The sequence below is a fragment of the Ictidomys tridecemlineatus genome, chromosome 7 (genome assembly GCF_052094955.1).
Source record: "Ictidomys tridecemlineatus isolate mIctTri1 chromosome 7, mIctTri1.hap1, whole genome shotgun sequence".
NCBI classification, from domain to species: domain Eukaryota; kingdom Metazoa; phylum Chordata; class Mammalia; order Rodentia; family Sciuridae; genus Ictidomys; species Ictidomys tridecemlineatus.
This window is the reverse complement of record NC_135483.1, coordinates 104,074,481-104,092,672: the sequence shown is the minus strand read 5'-3', so window position 1 is coordinate 104,092,672 and position 18,192 is coordinate 104,074,481. Positions and strand designations below refer to the sequence as shown.

General features: G+C 42.1%; 1 protein-coding gene across 1 annotated transcript in view; it reads right to left on the bottom strand.

Moving 5' to 3' along the window:
• The window catches only part of Gypc (glycophorin C (Gerbich blood group)), a 33,593-nt gene extending 23,424 nt beyond the window's left edge, over nucleotides 1-10,169 (bottom strand). Inside the window, exon 1 of the mRNA XM_005315896.5 lies at nucleotides 9,889-10,169. Coding sequence (XP_005315953.1) covers nucleotides 9,889-9,928 — 40 coding nt within the window. The 5' untranslated portion in view covers nucleotides 9,929-10,169. The remainder of the gene's footprint in view (nucleotides 1-9,888) is intronic.
• Nucleotides 10,170-18,192: the final 8,023 nt, after the last annotated feature.

Sequence of the window (18,192 nt, the reverse complement as noted above, 5' to 3'; positions counted from 1 at the left end):
AAGTCATATCTGGAAACCGATCCAAGAATTTAACTACTGGGGAATGGTTTCAGGGGGTCACAGGCAATCTTCCAAAGGAAAGGCTACCTCTCTTGTCTTTATTGATTAACTTGGGGTGAGTTCAATGGTGAATGGCATAGGAAAGACCAGGTTGAACCAAACCCCAAATAACCAAAACAACCTTGCTAAGTTCTCCAAATTTGTATGATCGTATCTGTATAACAGGGCCTCATCACCACGATGAACTTAGGTGAGATAAGACAGAAGAAGCTCTGAGGGGTAGAGCACTTTGCAAATAGCCAGGCATACTGCACATATTCCACATGCAGGTAAAAAAATGGGCACAGCACCCGCAAAAACACTGGAGTAGAAAAGTTTCAAAAGCATTGGGTACCTGCTGCTCAAGACTAAAGATGTTCTGGTCAGAAGGTATTTTTCCAGTTATTTCTGGGAGGTCAATAGGATCCATGAACCAAATTTTTTTTTGCCCTGTCCCAGGATGAACTGGATGCTCAAGATAAACTCGTCTCCTCTCCATCTTCAGGCTGACAACTGTCTGTTGCAGAGGAATGCAAGGAGCTGGTACGTGGGAAGAAACAACTGTGCATGTGTGTACATTTGCAAACATGTCAGAGTGGGAGAAAGAAGGAATGGGAAAATGTGAGGCCAGAATCACAATTTCTTCCTTTTTGTGACCCATCTATCCTCAGCTCCTCCCACTTAGAAATCCTATGAAAGAATTTCTGGAGCACAAAGAGGTCACTCACAGAGGAGGCAGAAACCCATATTCTTATCCCTGTCCATCTATGACAACCTGGTTTTGTGAATTCTGCCAAACCACTTAACTTCCCTGAGCAGAAGAGCAGTGCCTCTTGAATTGAAGAGAGGTGACGGATTTGGAAGTACCTGGCAAGGTGTAACACAAAATGCAGCCATGTGATGGCCAGGGTCCTAGGGCTTGTTGCATTTTAACACAAGATAGAGCTGCCAGCTCAGAGGGTGGTTCTGGGGTGGAGGCATTCCAGGAATTGGTGGGGGCAGGGCATTATTTCCTCCGGTGCCCTTGCAGTCACCCTGAGAGGCAGCTGCCTACTGCATCTCTGGGGACAGTGGGTTGGCCTGGGCTGGCAGGACTCACACACAGTCACCAGTCAGCCTTTGGAAGGCTGCATTAGCAGCTGCTGGGCTACCAGATGGGTGACAGCCAAGGAGGGTGGAAGAGCACATATGGCCCTGAATAGGGTGGACAAAGAAAGGTCTTTCCTCCAGAGGCTGGGACAGTGACCTCAGGGCTCTGTGGAGCCAAACAAAAGGGCCAGGGGTCAGGGCAGTCTTGACCAAGCATGTCAGGCAACAGAGTCCCAGAGGTGGAGGAGACACGAGGAGCTTCAAGGCTGTATAGTGTTGGTGGTGTTCAGGGAAGCCCTGAGGAGGTGACCTCTTTGAACCTCAGCTGCCACACTGCTCACTTGAAATTAACAATATCCACATGGGTAACATCTTCAGGGTTCAATGAAGAACCATGTATACATAGCCTCCCTGAGAGGAAAAGAGCGGGCCCTTGCCAAGTGTGGGCTGTTAACTGCAGGTCCGCGTGAGCCTGCGTGAAGGCCCTGGTTTTAGGCTTTGCTCCACATTCGCCTCTGCCCTAGTTTCAGGGATCAGTGCCAGCCCTGCAGGCTCTCCACAGCTCCCCACTGGGCCCATTCTGTTCAAATCTCCCCTGAACGGCTCTCCACTTGTTCCATGTCCATCCCATAAGTAAGTCCAAGTCATCTTCTTCTCAAAGAACCTTCCTTACCTCCTGGCTCCTGGTCGGGTACCTACGATTCTACAATGAACAAGGATTGCTTTTGAAATAATGAAACAGGCAATGAAAGCTTATTTTTAAACCTTTGAAATCTAATTTTGGTAACTTAAAAAGGCCAAAAGAGTAAGAGAAAGGGATAGAAAATGAGAGAAAGGGACAGAGGTGTGTGGGGACAGCAGCCCCTAGTTCTTTGGCATCAGGTGGCTGCTACCAGGGCCACTGTGTGACTTCCATGAGCCAATATGGGAAATCATAGTTTATGGTTCCATGGATATAAAGACAGATGTACTCTTTGACCTTAAAGGATGTTTTTATTTCTTTTTAATTTAAAAGAAACAAACATATGTTTGTGGTATTTTAAAAGCACTGTGGACCCTGAGTACTGTGTCTGAGGGTGAGTGTGCCTGGCTGAGCTGCTTCTATATACCCCCTGGGAAGTAAAGAGAAGGGGACCATGAGGGTATGGCAGGGGCTCTCTGTAAAGTCCTGTCTCATCTACTCTTGGTTTCAGTATCATCATTTGCAAAAGGGAGATAAAAATACCTCCCCTGGGGCCGCTCAAGGGTGAAATGAGATAACTTATGTCAAGTGCCGCCTGTCTCAGCTTTGGGTCTGGGATACAGTCACTATAAGAAGAGGAGAGGTCAAGAGAGTTTACAGAGTTGGTGAAAAAGGAAAGGAGATTATGAAATTTAAAAAAAATTATGATTACTAATCATAGCTAAGACTAATTTCACTCCAGTAAGCAGTTTTGCAGAAGTTGAGGGAAGAGGATTCAAATGACACATCAGTCCCAGGCACGATCCAAGGAAGCAGGGACTGGTTCCCCTCACCGGGACCTCACAGGAGCCTGGGGTGGGCTAGAATAGGCCGAGAAGGAGCCCTTTCTGAGAGAGGGGAGCCACGGTTTTCAAGAACACTCCAGAGAATCCCAGTTGTGAACCCATTCAAAGGAGAGCATAAAGGACCAGAGAAATGACTGACACAGCAAAACACTGAAAGGGACCGCATCAGGCCAGGAAGTGGGAGGGGCCTCCCCTGCACACAGGCTAGGGTGCCTGGGCAGCATTGAGAGGAAGGGGAGGGCAGAGCCAAGAGGAACTCAGAGTCCACTTTGGGCCACCAAGGTCAGGGGCCTTACACAGGTTGGGAGAAGGTTCAGTAATACTGGACTGATGGCATGCTTTAGAGCATGCTTGCTGGACCTTCACATGGGGACATCCATCCATCCAGCCGACAGGATACTTTTAAAGGGCCCATTCTTCCCCATGGAGAACACAGCTGAGACTCCTGCTGCCCAGAGAGGGAGGGGGCAGAGATAATACCCATGCCCAGTACCATGTGTAGAAATGAATCTGCAAAAGCTAAGAGGTTTGCCCCAATGGCACAGCTAGTGTGTGAGGTCCTCAGCTGGGATGCAATGTTTCCCAGGTTAGGAACACCTATATGGCCCTTTGGCAAATTTCACTCTTTTTTCTCTCTTGACTGTTTTGACTAAATAGGAGGGAGACCAGTAGGATCTAGGAAAAGGAATCATGAGGGAGGGAGGGAGATACCGGGGAATGAAACTGACCAAATTATTCCATGTCCATGTATGAATAGATCACAATGAAGGCCCCTGCAAAATTTTAGTGTACTAATTTAAAAAAAAAAAAAAGTAGGAAAACCAGTAAAGTTGAGGAAGGGGATTATAGGGAGAGAAAATAAGAGAGGAAGAAGAGACACTGGGCAGTAAGATTGGTCAAATTATGTTATATGCATGTTTGAACAAATGCATCACAATGAATCCCACTATTATGTATAATTATAAATGCATCAGTAAAAACCATTAAAAGAAAAACCCTTAAAGAAGCAGTGTGAGGAGGCAGCTCTCAAGGCTCAGAAGGAGGAGATGGCCCTGCTGAGTACAGGGCCTTGCCCTGGGCTCTCTGGGACCGAGGAAGCCTGTCCTTGTTTGGAGTTATAATTTGCAATGGCAAATGGTCAAACAGAGGCAAGGCTGGGGAGTATGGAGGGAGCAGAACACACTCAACACTCAATGAGTAGCGGTCCTTGAGCATGACCATGAATATAGACCAGGCACCATACTAGGAACTTTATCTATGAGCAGACATTTAATGCACAAAGCAAACTCATATGGTAGAACTATTATGGGATCAAGACTTATAGAATATGGGGGCCCAGTGCAAGATGAAAATGTGAGCACACTACTGAAAGATAAAGGTAAATAAATAAAGATATAAAGGAGCCCAGCAAATGATCCAAGATCATAGCTCCTAGTGGTCTAGATTCCAAATCAAATCCTTGGAGTCCAAATACCATTCACTAGCTGGTATTACTCACTTTTGACACAAGCACATTGACAAAGTGTATTTGGGCTAAATGGTTTTCAAAAAGTAGTGAAGGGGAACCTGAACTTGATGCCTCTAGTATTGCTAAGATATACATGAAGGTTTTAGCAAGGCTCTCAGGTGAGAAAGGATAGTAAAGCCAGTAGACTCTGCTGCTTGGTGAACAGAGAAGCCAGCAACTGGGGCCCAACACAAAAGGCAGGCAGGTACGATTGTTCTATAGGTTTTGATCTGGCAAAACCACGTTTCCTTCCTGTTAGATTCTGCTGGGAGTATGGGTATTCATCAGCGGCTGATAAAATATGAAGATTTTCCATTACAGAGTTCATGGGGAAAAATGGCAGCATTTGGGTTTGCAGTCAGCTGGAATCCCTCTATCTGGCCCCCTTTTAGCGTGCAAAATGCAAAATGCACGCAGGAGAAGGGAGTGCAAGGGGTCCTAGTGGTAGCTCTCTGTGACATGCTTCAGTTAGTACTGTCCCATGCAAAGCAGAGTTAGAGAACTGTGCCAGGGTATGCCATGAGATAACTGAGGCCACCTTGCCTAGGGTTCGACACACACAAATGACCCCAAATGGGAGCTTGCTTTTACCCCAGCCCTTGGAAATAGGTGGGTAAGGTGCCTGTTGAACCCCAAATTGTGTGTAACTCTTTAGTATTATAAGAGATGGGATGTGTGGATTTAACATGGAAGGAAGGAGTTTGCCAGCTAAGCAGAAACAAGAGAACTATAACAAAGGGTCATGAATGAGAGATGATGAAGAGGAGAGTGTGGAGATGATAGGGCAGGAGAAAGAACAGGGTTCTCAGAGCCTGGGGCTCGCTCAGCAGCAGACAGCCTTCTCTGAGCACAGACAGGAGTTTCCCTGTGAAATTTCAGTGTGCACAGGCTTGCCAGAAGCCAGGAGAGTGTGCGGAGGAGTCCTCCAAGAGCCCTGTCCAACCCTCGCCTTGCCCAAGATGGAATCCAGAGCCGGTGGGCTGGGCTCTGCAAAGCACCAGGGGACAGGGGACCTTGTCAGTTTTTGCCATGGGCTAAGATTCTGTACAGCAACATTGTTTGGAAAGAATGTACAAAAATTAAAATTTATAATAACTAAGAGTAGAGGCCAGCATTTCCTCAAAAGGTTAGACTGTATAATGATCTAAAGAAATTTCTGGGCCAGAATGAGTGGGAGGTAGGGGAGATTAAGGGTGGGTGAAGAGAGGGGGATTGGACAAGAAACATGACTCAGTGGAAGGGGATTTCTGGGTCTGCCTTGCTGTGGTCTTAGGATGTGTTTAGATTTGAATTTCTGCTTCAATTGACTATTTACTGGCCTCCCAGTACATGCCAAGTTCTAACCTAGGAGTGACTGAATGTATGATTTTTAAAAGGTACTTCTGGCCTTTGGAATGGGCTTTTGGCTTTGGAATGGCACTGGCCCTGAGAGTGTTGGCCTTAGGGTCATCTGTGCAATCATTTTTTGTACCCAAGTGGTTTGTCCAACACCTCTGTGTGTCAGGTCCCTAGTGTGTATGTGTGTGGCGGGGGTGAGGTGGGGGGCAGGATTATGGAGTCCTTCAGGAGGTCAGAATTCTGGGAAGGGGACATGCACAGGAAACTGTCAGGGCTGCAAAATGCCCCCAGGCCTGTAGTAGTTGGTTTTTTGAGCTGAGAAAAATTTCTATGAGATGGGAATACATATTCTGGGCCTTGATAGACAAACAGGTATGTGTGGAGTCGGGTGGGGGGCATTTATCCAGAAAACCTGAGGGCCTGATGCAGGCATTTGTGAAAGGTGAAGCAGGAGAGGCAGACAGGCATGGGGTGGGTGCATCAGGGGCCAGCCATCAGGAAACGCCCAAGGCAGGGCGGGCCTGACCATAGGAAAGGGAGTGATAATGGGCAGTTATGGGTTGGAGTTGGACTATGGGCTTGGCTGAAGAGTGGGGAGCTGGTGGGGGAGGGGGAGTGGCTGGCAGGTTCCCAATGCCAATGCCACATGCAGTCCCTCTGTGTGACCTGCTCAGAGGTGATCTTCCAGAGCCTCCGTAGTGGGCAGTATGCATGCCAGTTACAGACCTCCATATGCCCTAATCCCCTGCCTGGGTGGGCCTTAGCTGGTTGTGGGATCTGGCAGCCTTTGTCTACAGCCTCCTAGTACCTGAGAGCCTCATGGCAGTCAATGTCCCCTGAGCCTCAAGTGTTCCCCTTGTCAAACTGGTAAGAAAATATTCATCACTCCAGGCATGGAAAGGTAACCCAGGCAATTACCTTAGCAGGACCTGGCCTAGAAGCATTAATGTTGCTATCTTATCAAAAGTAAGAGCAACAGCCAGCTACCTGCAAAGGAGAATCTTGAAATTAGCCGCATCCACAGGCCAGGTTTACTTTGATAAATTTTGTTAGCAACTACCACCTCTATACTATTGCTGGGAACAATGCCAGATGTTTATACTCTTGTCTATCATGTGAGTCCTGTGAAGTTGCTCCTATTATTTCCACCAACAGATGAGAAAACTGAGGCTCTGATATTTTGTATTTCACCTACAGTCAGTAAACGCCCAGGCCTGACTACACATGCAGGTGCGGCTCTGCTAGGTACTTCCCCCAAAAGTGAAACAAGGTCTTACAGAGGCAAGAAAACACTCTTGGCCTCACTTATAATTAAAGAGGCACACTCCAAAGTGACAACATTTTCTACCCATCAACCTAATGAAGATGAAAACTGCACGTGTAAATAAGGATGTGGGGAAGAAGCTTTACTCATAAATTACCCGTGAGCATTAGAAAATGGTGTGACCTTTAGGAGGGGTTTCTGAGTATCTACTAACATTTTAAACACACAGTTGTTTTTTGTTTTTTGTTGTTGTTCTATAAATTAAATTTTGGGGTGGGAGAACTTTCCCTAAAAGTCCACAATCACATGCAAACAAAACTCAACTTAAGAGGGTTGCCATGGCAGCACTGCATCTGGTTGAACAAAAATTAAATAAAGTCCGTACATATCCTAAATGCCAATTAACAGACAAATTGGTTAAATAAATAAGTAAAAACAAATTTTTCATAGATTCATACTCTGCAGCCTGCCCCTTAATTAGTCTATACATGGTGGTAAGGTGCGATCTTTAAGATGTTCTTACAGAAAAATGCAAGATGAAGTAGAATATATAAAATGGGTTCCATTGTGTAAAATAAGAAGAAATTGCACAAGCATATAATGCTTTCAGAAGAATTCTCAACAATCAATGAAGTCATTGTCCTTGGGGTAGGAAGAAATTGTTTTTGTCTTCCCTGTTATTAACTCTTTATTGATCTCATTCCAATTTGTTTGGTTTGGATTTTAACTTGTGCTTGTGGGGACATTGTGTTGGCTCAGTCACTGAAAGGTGTTAGGGTTAAGGTTTCAGAAAAAAAAGTGTATATATATATATATATATATATATATATATATATATGTACTGTTTTCTGATATATATGTGTATATATATATGTATAATATACATATTACATATATATATATTTATATATATATGTGTGTGTGCCATTCCCACACTTACATAGATAGATATAGATATCATTCAAAGAGTCAAACCAACTTGGCTTGTCCAACCTCTCACTTATCCGCTTCCACAACAAATAACAGAATGCCTTTTACCCCACATCCTTCTGCTTCCCAGAGTGCTTTGCAAGTCCCCAGAAATACTTGCTTAGCCAAAGGCACCCTGGGAAAGATCCAGTGGCTGATGGTGCCAGCCCCATGTGACTCCCAGCACCACCAATATCTGGAGGGATTGAGCAATGACTGCGATGGAATTTCATTTGGCACTTAATACAGTCCTCACCGCTTCTGCCAGAGGCAGCGGGATTCTATATAAAGCTGCCAAACCTGGCTGTCTCCTCACTGAGCGCTGACCCCTTCCAGCCAAGGGCAAGGCAAAAGGACTGCTGTGCATGACTCACTGGCAGTGACATTCAGGCCTAGGAAAGCAGGCTAAACCCAGCTGGGCAGGGCAAGCCTGGCTGACAGAAGTGGGTCCTCTTCAGTCTAACCTCTGGTTCTGAGGAGCAGTTACAGCTATGTAAACTGACACAGGATATAGACACATCCTGTCTGAGTTAGCGGCAAGAAATAGGGCCCCAGGGTTCTCCCACAGCAGGGATCCTGCCATAAATCAACTTCAGAGGGTAATCTGGAATGGTATGCAAAAGGGCTGCATCTCTATCAATCCCAGAAGGGAGGTGTTTGCAGTCATTGGTCAAGATCTGAAACTGGAATCCTGGAGAACTAACTGGAGGGCGGGGCAGGGGTGGGCCATCCTCTTTAGGGGTGGGAATGGCTGCAGTCTGAACTTTGGCAGTGCCTGAACTGAAACATTACTGTGGATTCTGTCTTCTTTTCCCTTAATCTAGGCCCTGGAGCATGTACGTATGTAAACACACTATTATACATGAACTCGTGGACTGTAGTTTTATGTAAAGTTAATATAAAGACATTCATTGAACACTTGGTATGTGTTGGTCTGTGCCGTTTATATGCACTTAATTCTTAAAAAATCCAACCAAGAATATCCTATTATTATTTCCATTTTACAGAAGACAAAACTGGAGCCAAGAGAGTTTACTTTTTAATAAGTGGCATAGCTTATTCTGATACTGACAGCAAACCTGGGAAACCCAGCTTTCCTTATAGGAATAGTGTCTGCTACCTGAACTGACCCAAGCATGCTACAGGGCATAATAAGCAGGATCCTGGGCACTTACAGCCATCGAAACACATACCTGCAGATCTAAGCTTTCTCATCCACGCCCTGGCTTGGACTGCGCAGGTCTCACCAACAACTGCATTTCAAAGACTTTAACTAGAGTGCTTGTCTCCAATACTCACATCATTATCATATTAAAAATCTAACTTGATCACATTATAGATTCAAACTATCTCTTCTGACAAACTTTTAATATTTGGCCAGGATGGAGATAAAAGGATAAACAAAGAAGGAGGAGGAGGAGGAGGAAAGAGGAGGAGGAGGAGGAGGAGGAGGAGGAGGAGAAGGAGGAAACAGTTTTTGTCTCAAAAGCTCCAAGGCAGAGGACCAGGGCAAGGAGAGGCCCAGCAAAGTTTCTGAGAATCCAAAACAACAACAACAACAACACCAAAACCCTCACCGTGTATGAGTTCCTGTTAGGAAAACAACGTGTGCTGTCTGCGAACCCCCAAAGAGTGAAGCCCAGGGGATCCCTCCAACATCTGGGTTCTCTAGACACCGTGGAGGGAGCAAGCAAGTCCCGCCGAAGGGCTGGAGTTAGCTGCAGTTTGCTCCAGTCCTGCCCCCTGTTCCTCAGAGCCTCAGCGGCCCAGAAAGCAACTTGGACTCTGGTTGACTCAGGGCTGCTTCGCGCTCCGCCGCTCCTTACTTGCAGGCGCTTGTCTCCTAACGGGACAAGTTCTGGCCCCAGACACTTCTCTCGCCCCACACAAAGAAACAGAAAGCGAGCGGACGCGCCCGCAGCTGGCCGGCTGGCGGCCTCTCCACGCTCCGGGCGCACAGAGCCCGCGCGTGGGATCGGGGACGCGGGACGGGGACCCATCCCAGCCAGAGGCGCAGTGGGTCTGGGGCCCACAACAGCTTAGGAGGCGGCACAGCAGGACCCGCGGGTGTCGGTGACCGCGGCCCGTCCCATGCGCTCCTGTCTGGCCGCGGCGTGCGGAGGGCCAAGGAGCCCTTCCCGGGGCGGGTACTCACGGTGGTAAGGGGGCAGCGACGTGCTGTTGAGGTTGCTCATCTCTGATGGGTCCTGGGCGGTGGCCCCGGCTGAGGCCGAGACGCCTAGGGGACAAAACGCGGCGGCAGCGAGGGTCGCGCTCTCGGGCTCCTGACCCTGATCGGAGGGAGGAAGCGGCACCTGGGTCACCCTCCTCCCGCGCAGCTCAGCCAAGGGGAGGGGCTCCGGCCCGGAGATAGGCACCCTTCAGTTATTTTTTTCAACTTGGCTGGTGGGGTTTCCACCCTTTTTTTTTTTTTTAACCACAACACCCGCCCACTTCAGAACTCCTCTGCACTCCAGCTGTCCAACGCAAGTCTCACATTTTTTCTGTTATTCTGTTTCCATCTGCATCTGCCAGATACAGAGGTTGTGGTTGAGAATGGCCCCTCGGTGCACGGAAAACCTCCCAGAGGTGAAGCTGGGGTGGTCTGGTTGGGCACCGTCTGGGATGGCGACCAAATAGGGCAGACCCACTTTGAAACTTAGCTGGCTACTTTGCCTCTTAACGGTTGTGTAGCCTGAGTCAGCTCAGGGTGTTTTCAGTTTTGTTTTCCGTTTAATTAACACGTAATAATTGTAAATATTTATGATATTTCTGGAGTACTGTCTCATACTTTGAAACATGAACACAATATGCATTGATCAAACCAGGGCAATTCACATTTGCATTTCCTCATCATTTTTTTATGTTCAATGTTTCAAACTCCTCTCTTCTAGTTTTTCATAAAATGTATGAAAGCTTTTTGTCAACTATAGTCACCCTACTGGGCTGTAGAACTCTAGAAATCATATTGTCCTGTATTTGGTACCCCGTGTCCAAACTCCCTCTGTCGTCTTTCCCCTCCCCTTCTTAATTACTCTTCTACTATTTCCTACTTTGAGATAGACTTTTTTTTTTTTTTAATTTTTTCTTAGTGTTGAGGTTTGAGAGGGAACATACAGTATTAGCTTTCTATGGCTGGCTCAGTTCACCTAACAAAATGTTCACTTCTAGCCATTTTGCTGCAAAAGACAAGATTTCATTCATTTTATGGCCAAATAATATTCCATGATGCACATATACCACATTTTTTCTTATCCACTCATCTATTGATGTACACTTTTTTTGTTACAATGAAAATTGGGGTGAGGGGATCTCTCTGATATGTTGATTTGATTTCATTCTCTTTGGCTACATATCCAGAAGTGGGACAGCTAGATGGTACTGTCATTGTATTTCTAGATTTTAAGGAGCCTCTATAGTGTTCTCCATTTACATGTCCCCCAAAGGATGTATAAGAGTTCCCTTTTCTCTGCATCCTTGCCTGCATTTGTCCATTCATTCGATCTTTCTTTCCTTCCTTCTTTCTTTCTTTCTTTCTTTCTTTCTTTCTTTCTTTCTTTCTTTCTTTCTTTCTTTCTTTCTTTTCTTTCTTGATAATAATCATTCAGACTAAGATGATATGGCATCTCTCCACTCCATTATTTCCTTGCTGTGCAGAAGCTTCTTGGTTTGGTAATCCCATTTGTCTATTTTTTTGCTTTTCTTGTCTATGATTTTGGGGTCTTATAAAAAATCATGTCTATACCAATGTCTGCATTTTCTTCTAGTAGATTTGTAGTTTCAGGTCTTAGATTTACGTCTTTGATCTAAATTGATTTTTGTTGATTGTGAGAGAGAAGGATCAAATTTCATTCTCTGCATATGGATATCTAGTACATTTATTGAAGAGGTGTGCTTTTCCCAATGGGCATTTTTAGTGCCTTTGTTGAGAATCAATTGACTTTAAATGTGTGGATTTATTTCTGAGATCTCCATTCTGCTTCAGTGGTCCATTTGTAAATTTTTATGTTGATATCATCCAGAATTGGTTTCCCCAGCCCCATATTATATCTTGAGATGAATATTATTATGTGTTCAGACTTCTTCTTTTTGTTCAAGATTGCTTTGGCTATTCAGGGTCTTTTGTGCTTTCATGTGAACTTTAGGATTCCTATATCCCTCATTTCTGTGAAGAATGTCATTGGTATTTTGATGGCGATTGCATTGAAGGTGTAAATTGCTTTTTGTAATATAGTTGTTTTAACAATATTAATTCTTTCTATCCATGAATATGAGAGGTCTTTCCAATCTTTTTGTGTGTGTGTCTTCTTCAATTTCTTTTATCAGTGTTTATCATTTCCATTATAGAGGTTATTCTCTTCCTTAGACAAAGTTATCACTAAATATTTTTGTTTTTATGTTTTGATCATAAATGGGAACATTTTCTTGATTTCTTTCTCAGAAAGTTTTTTATTGTATTTAATGCTACTGATTTTTGTATGTTGATTTTGTATCCTGCAACTCTACTAATAGTTCTAATCATTTTTTTGGTTGAGTCTTTCATTTTTTTTCCCTTGTGGACAAAGACAATTTGACTTCCTTTCTTTTTATTTATATGCCTTTAATATATATATATATATATATATATATATATATATATATATATATATATTTTTTTTTTTTTTTTGCCTCTTACTCTGGCTAGCACTTCCAGAACTATGTTGAATAAGAGTGGTGAAAGTGGATAGCCTTGTCTTTGTCTGTATCTTAGAGTAAATACCTTTCTTACAGAGTAGAAGGGAATGAGTTCTGAAGGAAAATAACTGCCAGCCAAGAATACAATACCCTGCAAAGCTATCCTTCAGAAACAAAGAAGAAATAAAGGATTTCTAAAATAAGCAAAACCTGTGGGACTTTATCACCACCAGATAAGCCTTACAATAAGGTTTAAAGGAGTCTATACCTAGAAGCAAAAGAAAAATAACTACCATTATGAAAACATAAAAATATAAACCCCACCAGAATAGCATATACTCAAAATAATAAAAAAAAGAAAACCATGAAGATAAATAGTAACAGAAGAATAGAACAAAGAATGTTCAAATTCCAGAAGAAAATCAACAAAATATCAGGAATAAATTTTTACATATCAATAACTTGCACATAAAAGCATTAAATTCCTCAATTAAAAGATACAGACTGGCTGAATCACTAAAAAGCAAGACTCAACAATAAGCTGCGTATGAGGAACTCACCTCATTGTGAAGACACATACATGTGAAAATAAAGGGATGGAAAAACATATTCTACACAAATGGAAACCAAAAATGATCAGGAATAGCTATACTTATATAAGATAAAATAGACTTTAAGTCAAAAGTTATGAAGAGAGAAAAAGAAGGTGACTCTATAATGATCAAGGGATCAATTCAACAAGAAGATATAACACTTGTAAATCTATATGGAACTCATGCTGGAGCACAAAGTTTTATAAAGCACACATTTTTAGATATAAAGGGAGAGACAGGCCCCAATGCAGTAACATTTGTTTTTCAACACCTCACTTTCCTATTGGAAATACCAATCAGAAAACAACAACAACAACAACAACAAAGAAATACTGGAATTAAATCATAGCATATATCAAGTGGACTTTACATTTGTAGAACATTTCATTTAACAGCTGCATAAATTACTTTCTTATCATGAGCACGTGGAACATTCCTCAGGATAGGCCATATATTAGCCCACAACAAATATCTCAACAAATAGAATACAAAACCATATTACATGTCATTTCTGATCACGATGAAGTAAAACTAGAAACCAACAACATAAGGAACTTTAGAAACTGTACAAATTCATTGAAATTAGATAATGTGCTATTGAATGAACAACAGGTCATCAAATAAATCAAAATAGAAATTAAAAATTTCTTGAAACAAGTGAAAACAGGAAACCCACATACCAAAATTTATGGAAAATAGCAAAAGCAATACTGAGAGGGATGTTTATAGCAATAAATATCTACATCAAGGAAATACAAATATTTCAAATAAACAGCCTATTGGTGCATCTCACGGAACTAGAAAAGCAAGAACAATACAAAATTTTTGAAATGGTGGAAGGAAAAAAATAGCACATGTTAGAACAGTAATAAATGACTTGAAGAATTAAAAATACAAAAGAGCAACTAAACAGAGATTTTTTTTGAAAAGATAAAGTTGATAAACCTTTACCTAAACTTACCAATTAAAAAGGAGACAATACCTAACTAAACAAAATTAAAGATGAAAAAGGAGACATTACAACTTATACCACAGAAATACAAAGGATTATTAGGGACTATTTTGAACAATCATACACCAACAAATTGTGAAAACTAGAAGATGCAGATAAATTTTTGAACACCTATAGCCAACCCAAACTGAACGGTGAAAATATAGGAAACCTGAACTGAACGAAAGTAACACAATTCAATCCACAATAAAGTCTCCAGCAAAGAAAAACACAAGAGCAAATTACTTTGCTGTACCAATTCAATAATGTTTATTTTTTTGTGCTAAGGATTGAATCCAGGGCTTTGTTCATGGTATCACTGAGGTAGTTTTAAAGAAGAACTAAAAGTTTTAAAGAAGAACTAAAATAAATTCTTCTTAAATTGTTCTACCAAAATTGAAATAGAGGAAACTCTTCAAAACTCATTTTACAAGGTCAGCATTACCCTGATACCAAAACATGACATAGGTATGATAAAAACAGAAAAGTATAGACCAATATCCCTGATGGGCATAGCTGTGAAAATTACCAATAAAACACTTCCAATTCTAATGTTAAAGCACATCAAAAAGATCACACACAATGATTAATTGGGATTTATCCCCGGAATGCAAGGAAGGTTCAACATACTCAGACCAGTAATTGTAATACAGTTTTGCCTACCTCTCTCTGTGCTTTGAAAACTCTAGGCATTGTTATTTGGATCATCTTTTTATGCAGTGGGAAAGCGTTCACAATGCACTTTACTTGGTTAATGGAAATCTATACTGCTTATCAGTTTTTGGTCAAGCTGGCCATATTCTACACATACATGTTGTCTTGAAGTGAAGTTTTCACTGAATACCTCTGGCCAGATGTGTAAACTTTTGAGTCCGAATCTTGGTTTCCTCATCTACAAAATGGAGATTAGAACATCTGTGTTCCAGAATTGTATAGAAAAACAATGTTTATCAAATAAAAGAAGTGGGAGCAATAAAGGTGTTTAATAGAAATTAGCAATATATACTGTAAGAGTTTAACATTTTGCTTTGTAATGCTTCCATGTCCCTTGGACAATATTTCTCTTTGTGTACAGAGTTCATAAATTACTTCAATTATCTAAAACATATTGGGAGAGCTGGAAGGGAGAGGAAATTTACACCCAGTAACCAAAGAACAGGTAACAGGTGATTGCACCAACTTACAGGATGATGTCTTAGAGACTTCCAGCCATACTCTACTTGCCTACAGTTAATGACTTTAGACATTATGTTTGCTTATCTTTTCTGGGTAGGATAGGGTTAAAAAGCACTGAAAAGTAAAGAGTTTCTTAAAGAAAGGTAGCCAGAAAATGAACTAACTAAACAATACAGGTAAAGTGCACCATAAACTATAAAGGTAATAACTATTATGTTACTTAGAGCATCTCAGTTCCAGCTATACAACCAGAGGCTGTGACTGTCCTGCATGCTGTCAAGGAAGCCATGCATTGGGACTGGATTACTCTTTACTAGCATGGTGGCCTTTAACATTTTACTCTGTTTCTCTGAGCCTCAATCCTCACTCATGAAATTGAAGCAATTTGCAAAGTTAGGTTGTTGGAACACATACTAAATAGTTAATAATTAATCAGCTACTAGAATCATGTCTTAACATGTTTTAGTCATTTTTTTTGTTCGTTTAATATTTATTTATTTTAGTTTTAGATGGACGCAATCTTTTATTTATTCTTTTTTTATTGTTTTAATTAGTTACACATGACAGTACAATGATCTTGACATATCGTACATTTGAATCAGATGGGATATAATTTCTCATTTTTCTGAGTGTACAGGTTGCAGAATTACATTGGTCAATGTTTTCTATCCTGTAACAAGAAGATCTGACAAGAACAACACAAAGGAGGAAAAGTTTATTTTGGCTCATAGTTTCAGAGGTCTCAGTACAGAGATGGCTGACTGCATTGCTCTAGGCCCTGAGTGAGGGAGAACATCATGGTAAAAGGGTGCAGTGGAGGAAAGCAACTCAGGACATGGCAACCAGGAAGCAAGAGAGAGAGAGGTTCTTCACCAGGGACAAAATATAAACCCCCAAAGCCATGTACCCCCCCCCCCCCGCCCCACTGACTTACTTCTTCCAGCCACACCCTACCTGCCTACAGTTATCACCCAGTTAATCCAGATTAGTGGATTAATTTACTGATTAGCTCTCATAACCTAATCATGTCACCTCTGAACTTTCTTGTATTGTCTTACACATGAGTTTTGAGGGGATGCCTCATAGCTAAACTATAATAACATGTAGGAGTTTCTTAAAGATATTGGTCTCGTTTCCTTCCAGACCACACTGTTTATAGCAAGGTGTAGAATAGAATCGCCCCAGACATACAAGGTGTAGCATAGAATGGCCCCAGACCATTCAGAAAAGTAGGTAAATGGTGTTTAATAGTGAGTACAGTTTAGCTAGCAGGGAAACATGAGATGAAGTTTAGAAAATCTAATTAGGGAAGTGTCTAATTTTAAAGAAATGAGTGTTATTTTAAGAAGGCAAAATATTTACATTGAATAATAAGATGATATAGTAAGAATATGACATTAAGTCCCAAAAAATGTATCATTAATGTCTGGGCATGATCAAGGGACCATTTTAAAGGTAAGAATATAGAGACTCAGAATAGTGACAAGAACTTGTCCAAAGCAGTGCAGCCAGGATGAGTCTCAGCACAGGTGAGATGTCTCCAATGAGCAGAGTGAATGGCTGGTAATAGCTACCGAGCCCTTCAAAGGCTAAGAGGGTATAAGTGAATGCTGGAGGAACATTTTCCCTTCCTTCCCAGCAGGACACAGGCAGAAGCTGCCCATGAGAATGGTAATCTGCCTGTCATCTCCCCATCCCAAACTACCACTTACCCAGTGCTGGTCTTGGGAGGAGGTTTGGAGGTCTGCTTGTTGCAATTGCTGTCTCCCGGGTGTGAGTTAACCCAGGGGTGGGTAGGTATTTACTGGGACCCTTTAAAATTTTTAATGAGAAGATTTGCTCTTCATCAAAGTAATAGATAGTTTTCTTTGTAAAAACCATATTTCACTGGAATAAAAAAGCCCCAAATTTTAACAATTGCTCGTAATCTCTAACACATTAATGTTATTTACTCTTAGTCTTATTTATGCTGCTAGGGATATTGCCTTGATGTCACTGAGATTTTTTCTGAATATGTGATTTCAAGCGCCATGCTTTCACGACCTAACATTATGTCACAGCCGTTTTCCCGTCTAACAGTAGAAGAGCTCTTTAATTCATTTTAATTACAAGGTTGTTTGATTTTCTAAATCGTGCTGTGATAAACTGTGTGAACATGAATATCAGCATCTCATACTTTTTCCTTAGTTTGCATTCCCACAATTGGAATTGCTGGATCAAGGGTTAAAGTGAGTTTAAAGCTTTTGGATATTTCATAAGTTGTAACTGTAGAAATTGAAGTTTCTGAGTCAAGATGACCACTGCTCACTTCAGAGCCTCTTGCCAGAATTAAACATTACATTTTAAATCAATGTCAGTTTGGTAGAAGAGAAACGTGGTTATTTGAGTGTGCATTTTCTTGATTACTGGTGAGGCTGGATATAAGGTCACATGATTCTGTTTTAGTCTTTTTTTTTTTTTTTTTTTCACGGCTGTGACTAAAGGATCTGACCTGAATTCCTGCAAGAAGGAAAATTTTATTTGAGGGCTCATGATTTCAGAGGTCTTAGTCCATAGTGCCAATGTCTTGGCTGGGCACAGAATCACGAGCCACCACACACCTTGTAGATTCAAACAGCAATTCTTTATTCCCGAACTCACACCGGCCTCTACACATGTTCTGGGAAAATCCAAGTTCTGCCAGCACAATTCACGTCCCCAAAACTTTTTTAATTCCACGAGAACTCAGGCAGCAGGAATGCTCTACTCCCAGCAGGAATAACCTTCAACCTGGAACTTCCCTAAACCCCGATTGTCTTAAACCAGAACGTCTTAAACTTGTCTTAGACCTAGACCGGGAACGCCCTAAACCCAAGGAGCCGGATACTTCCTCAAACCTGCAGGATACACCTTAAACCTGGATCCACCCTCGTCCTTGAGCAGGGTCACCTTTCTCAAACACACATGCAAGGTCACAGCGGATTTCCAAGGCAAGTCCATTTAACATGGGATACGCTGGCAAGGAAATTTCGATGCGTCATTCCTA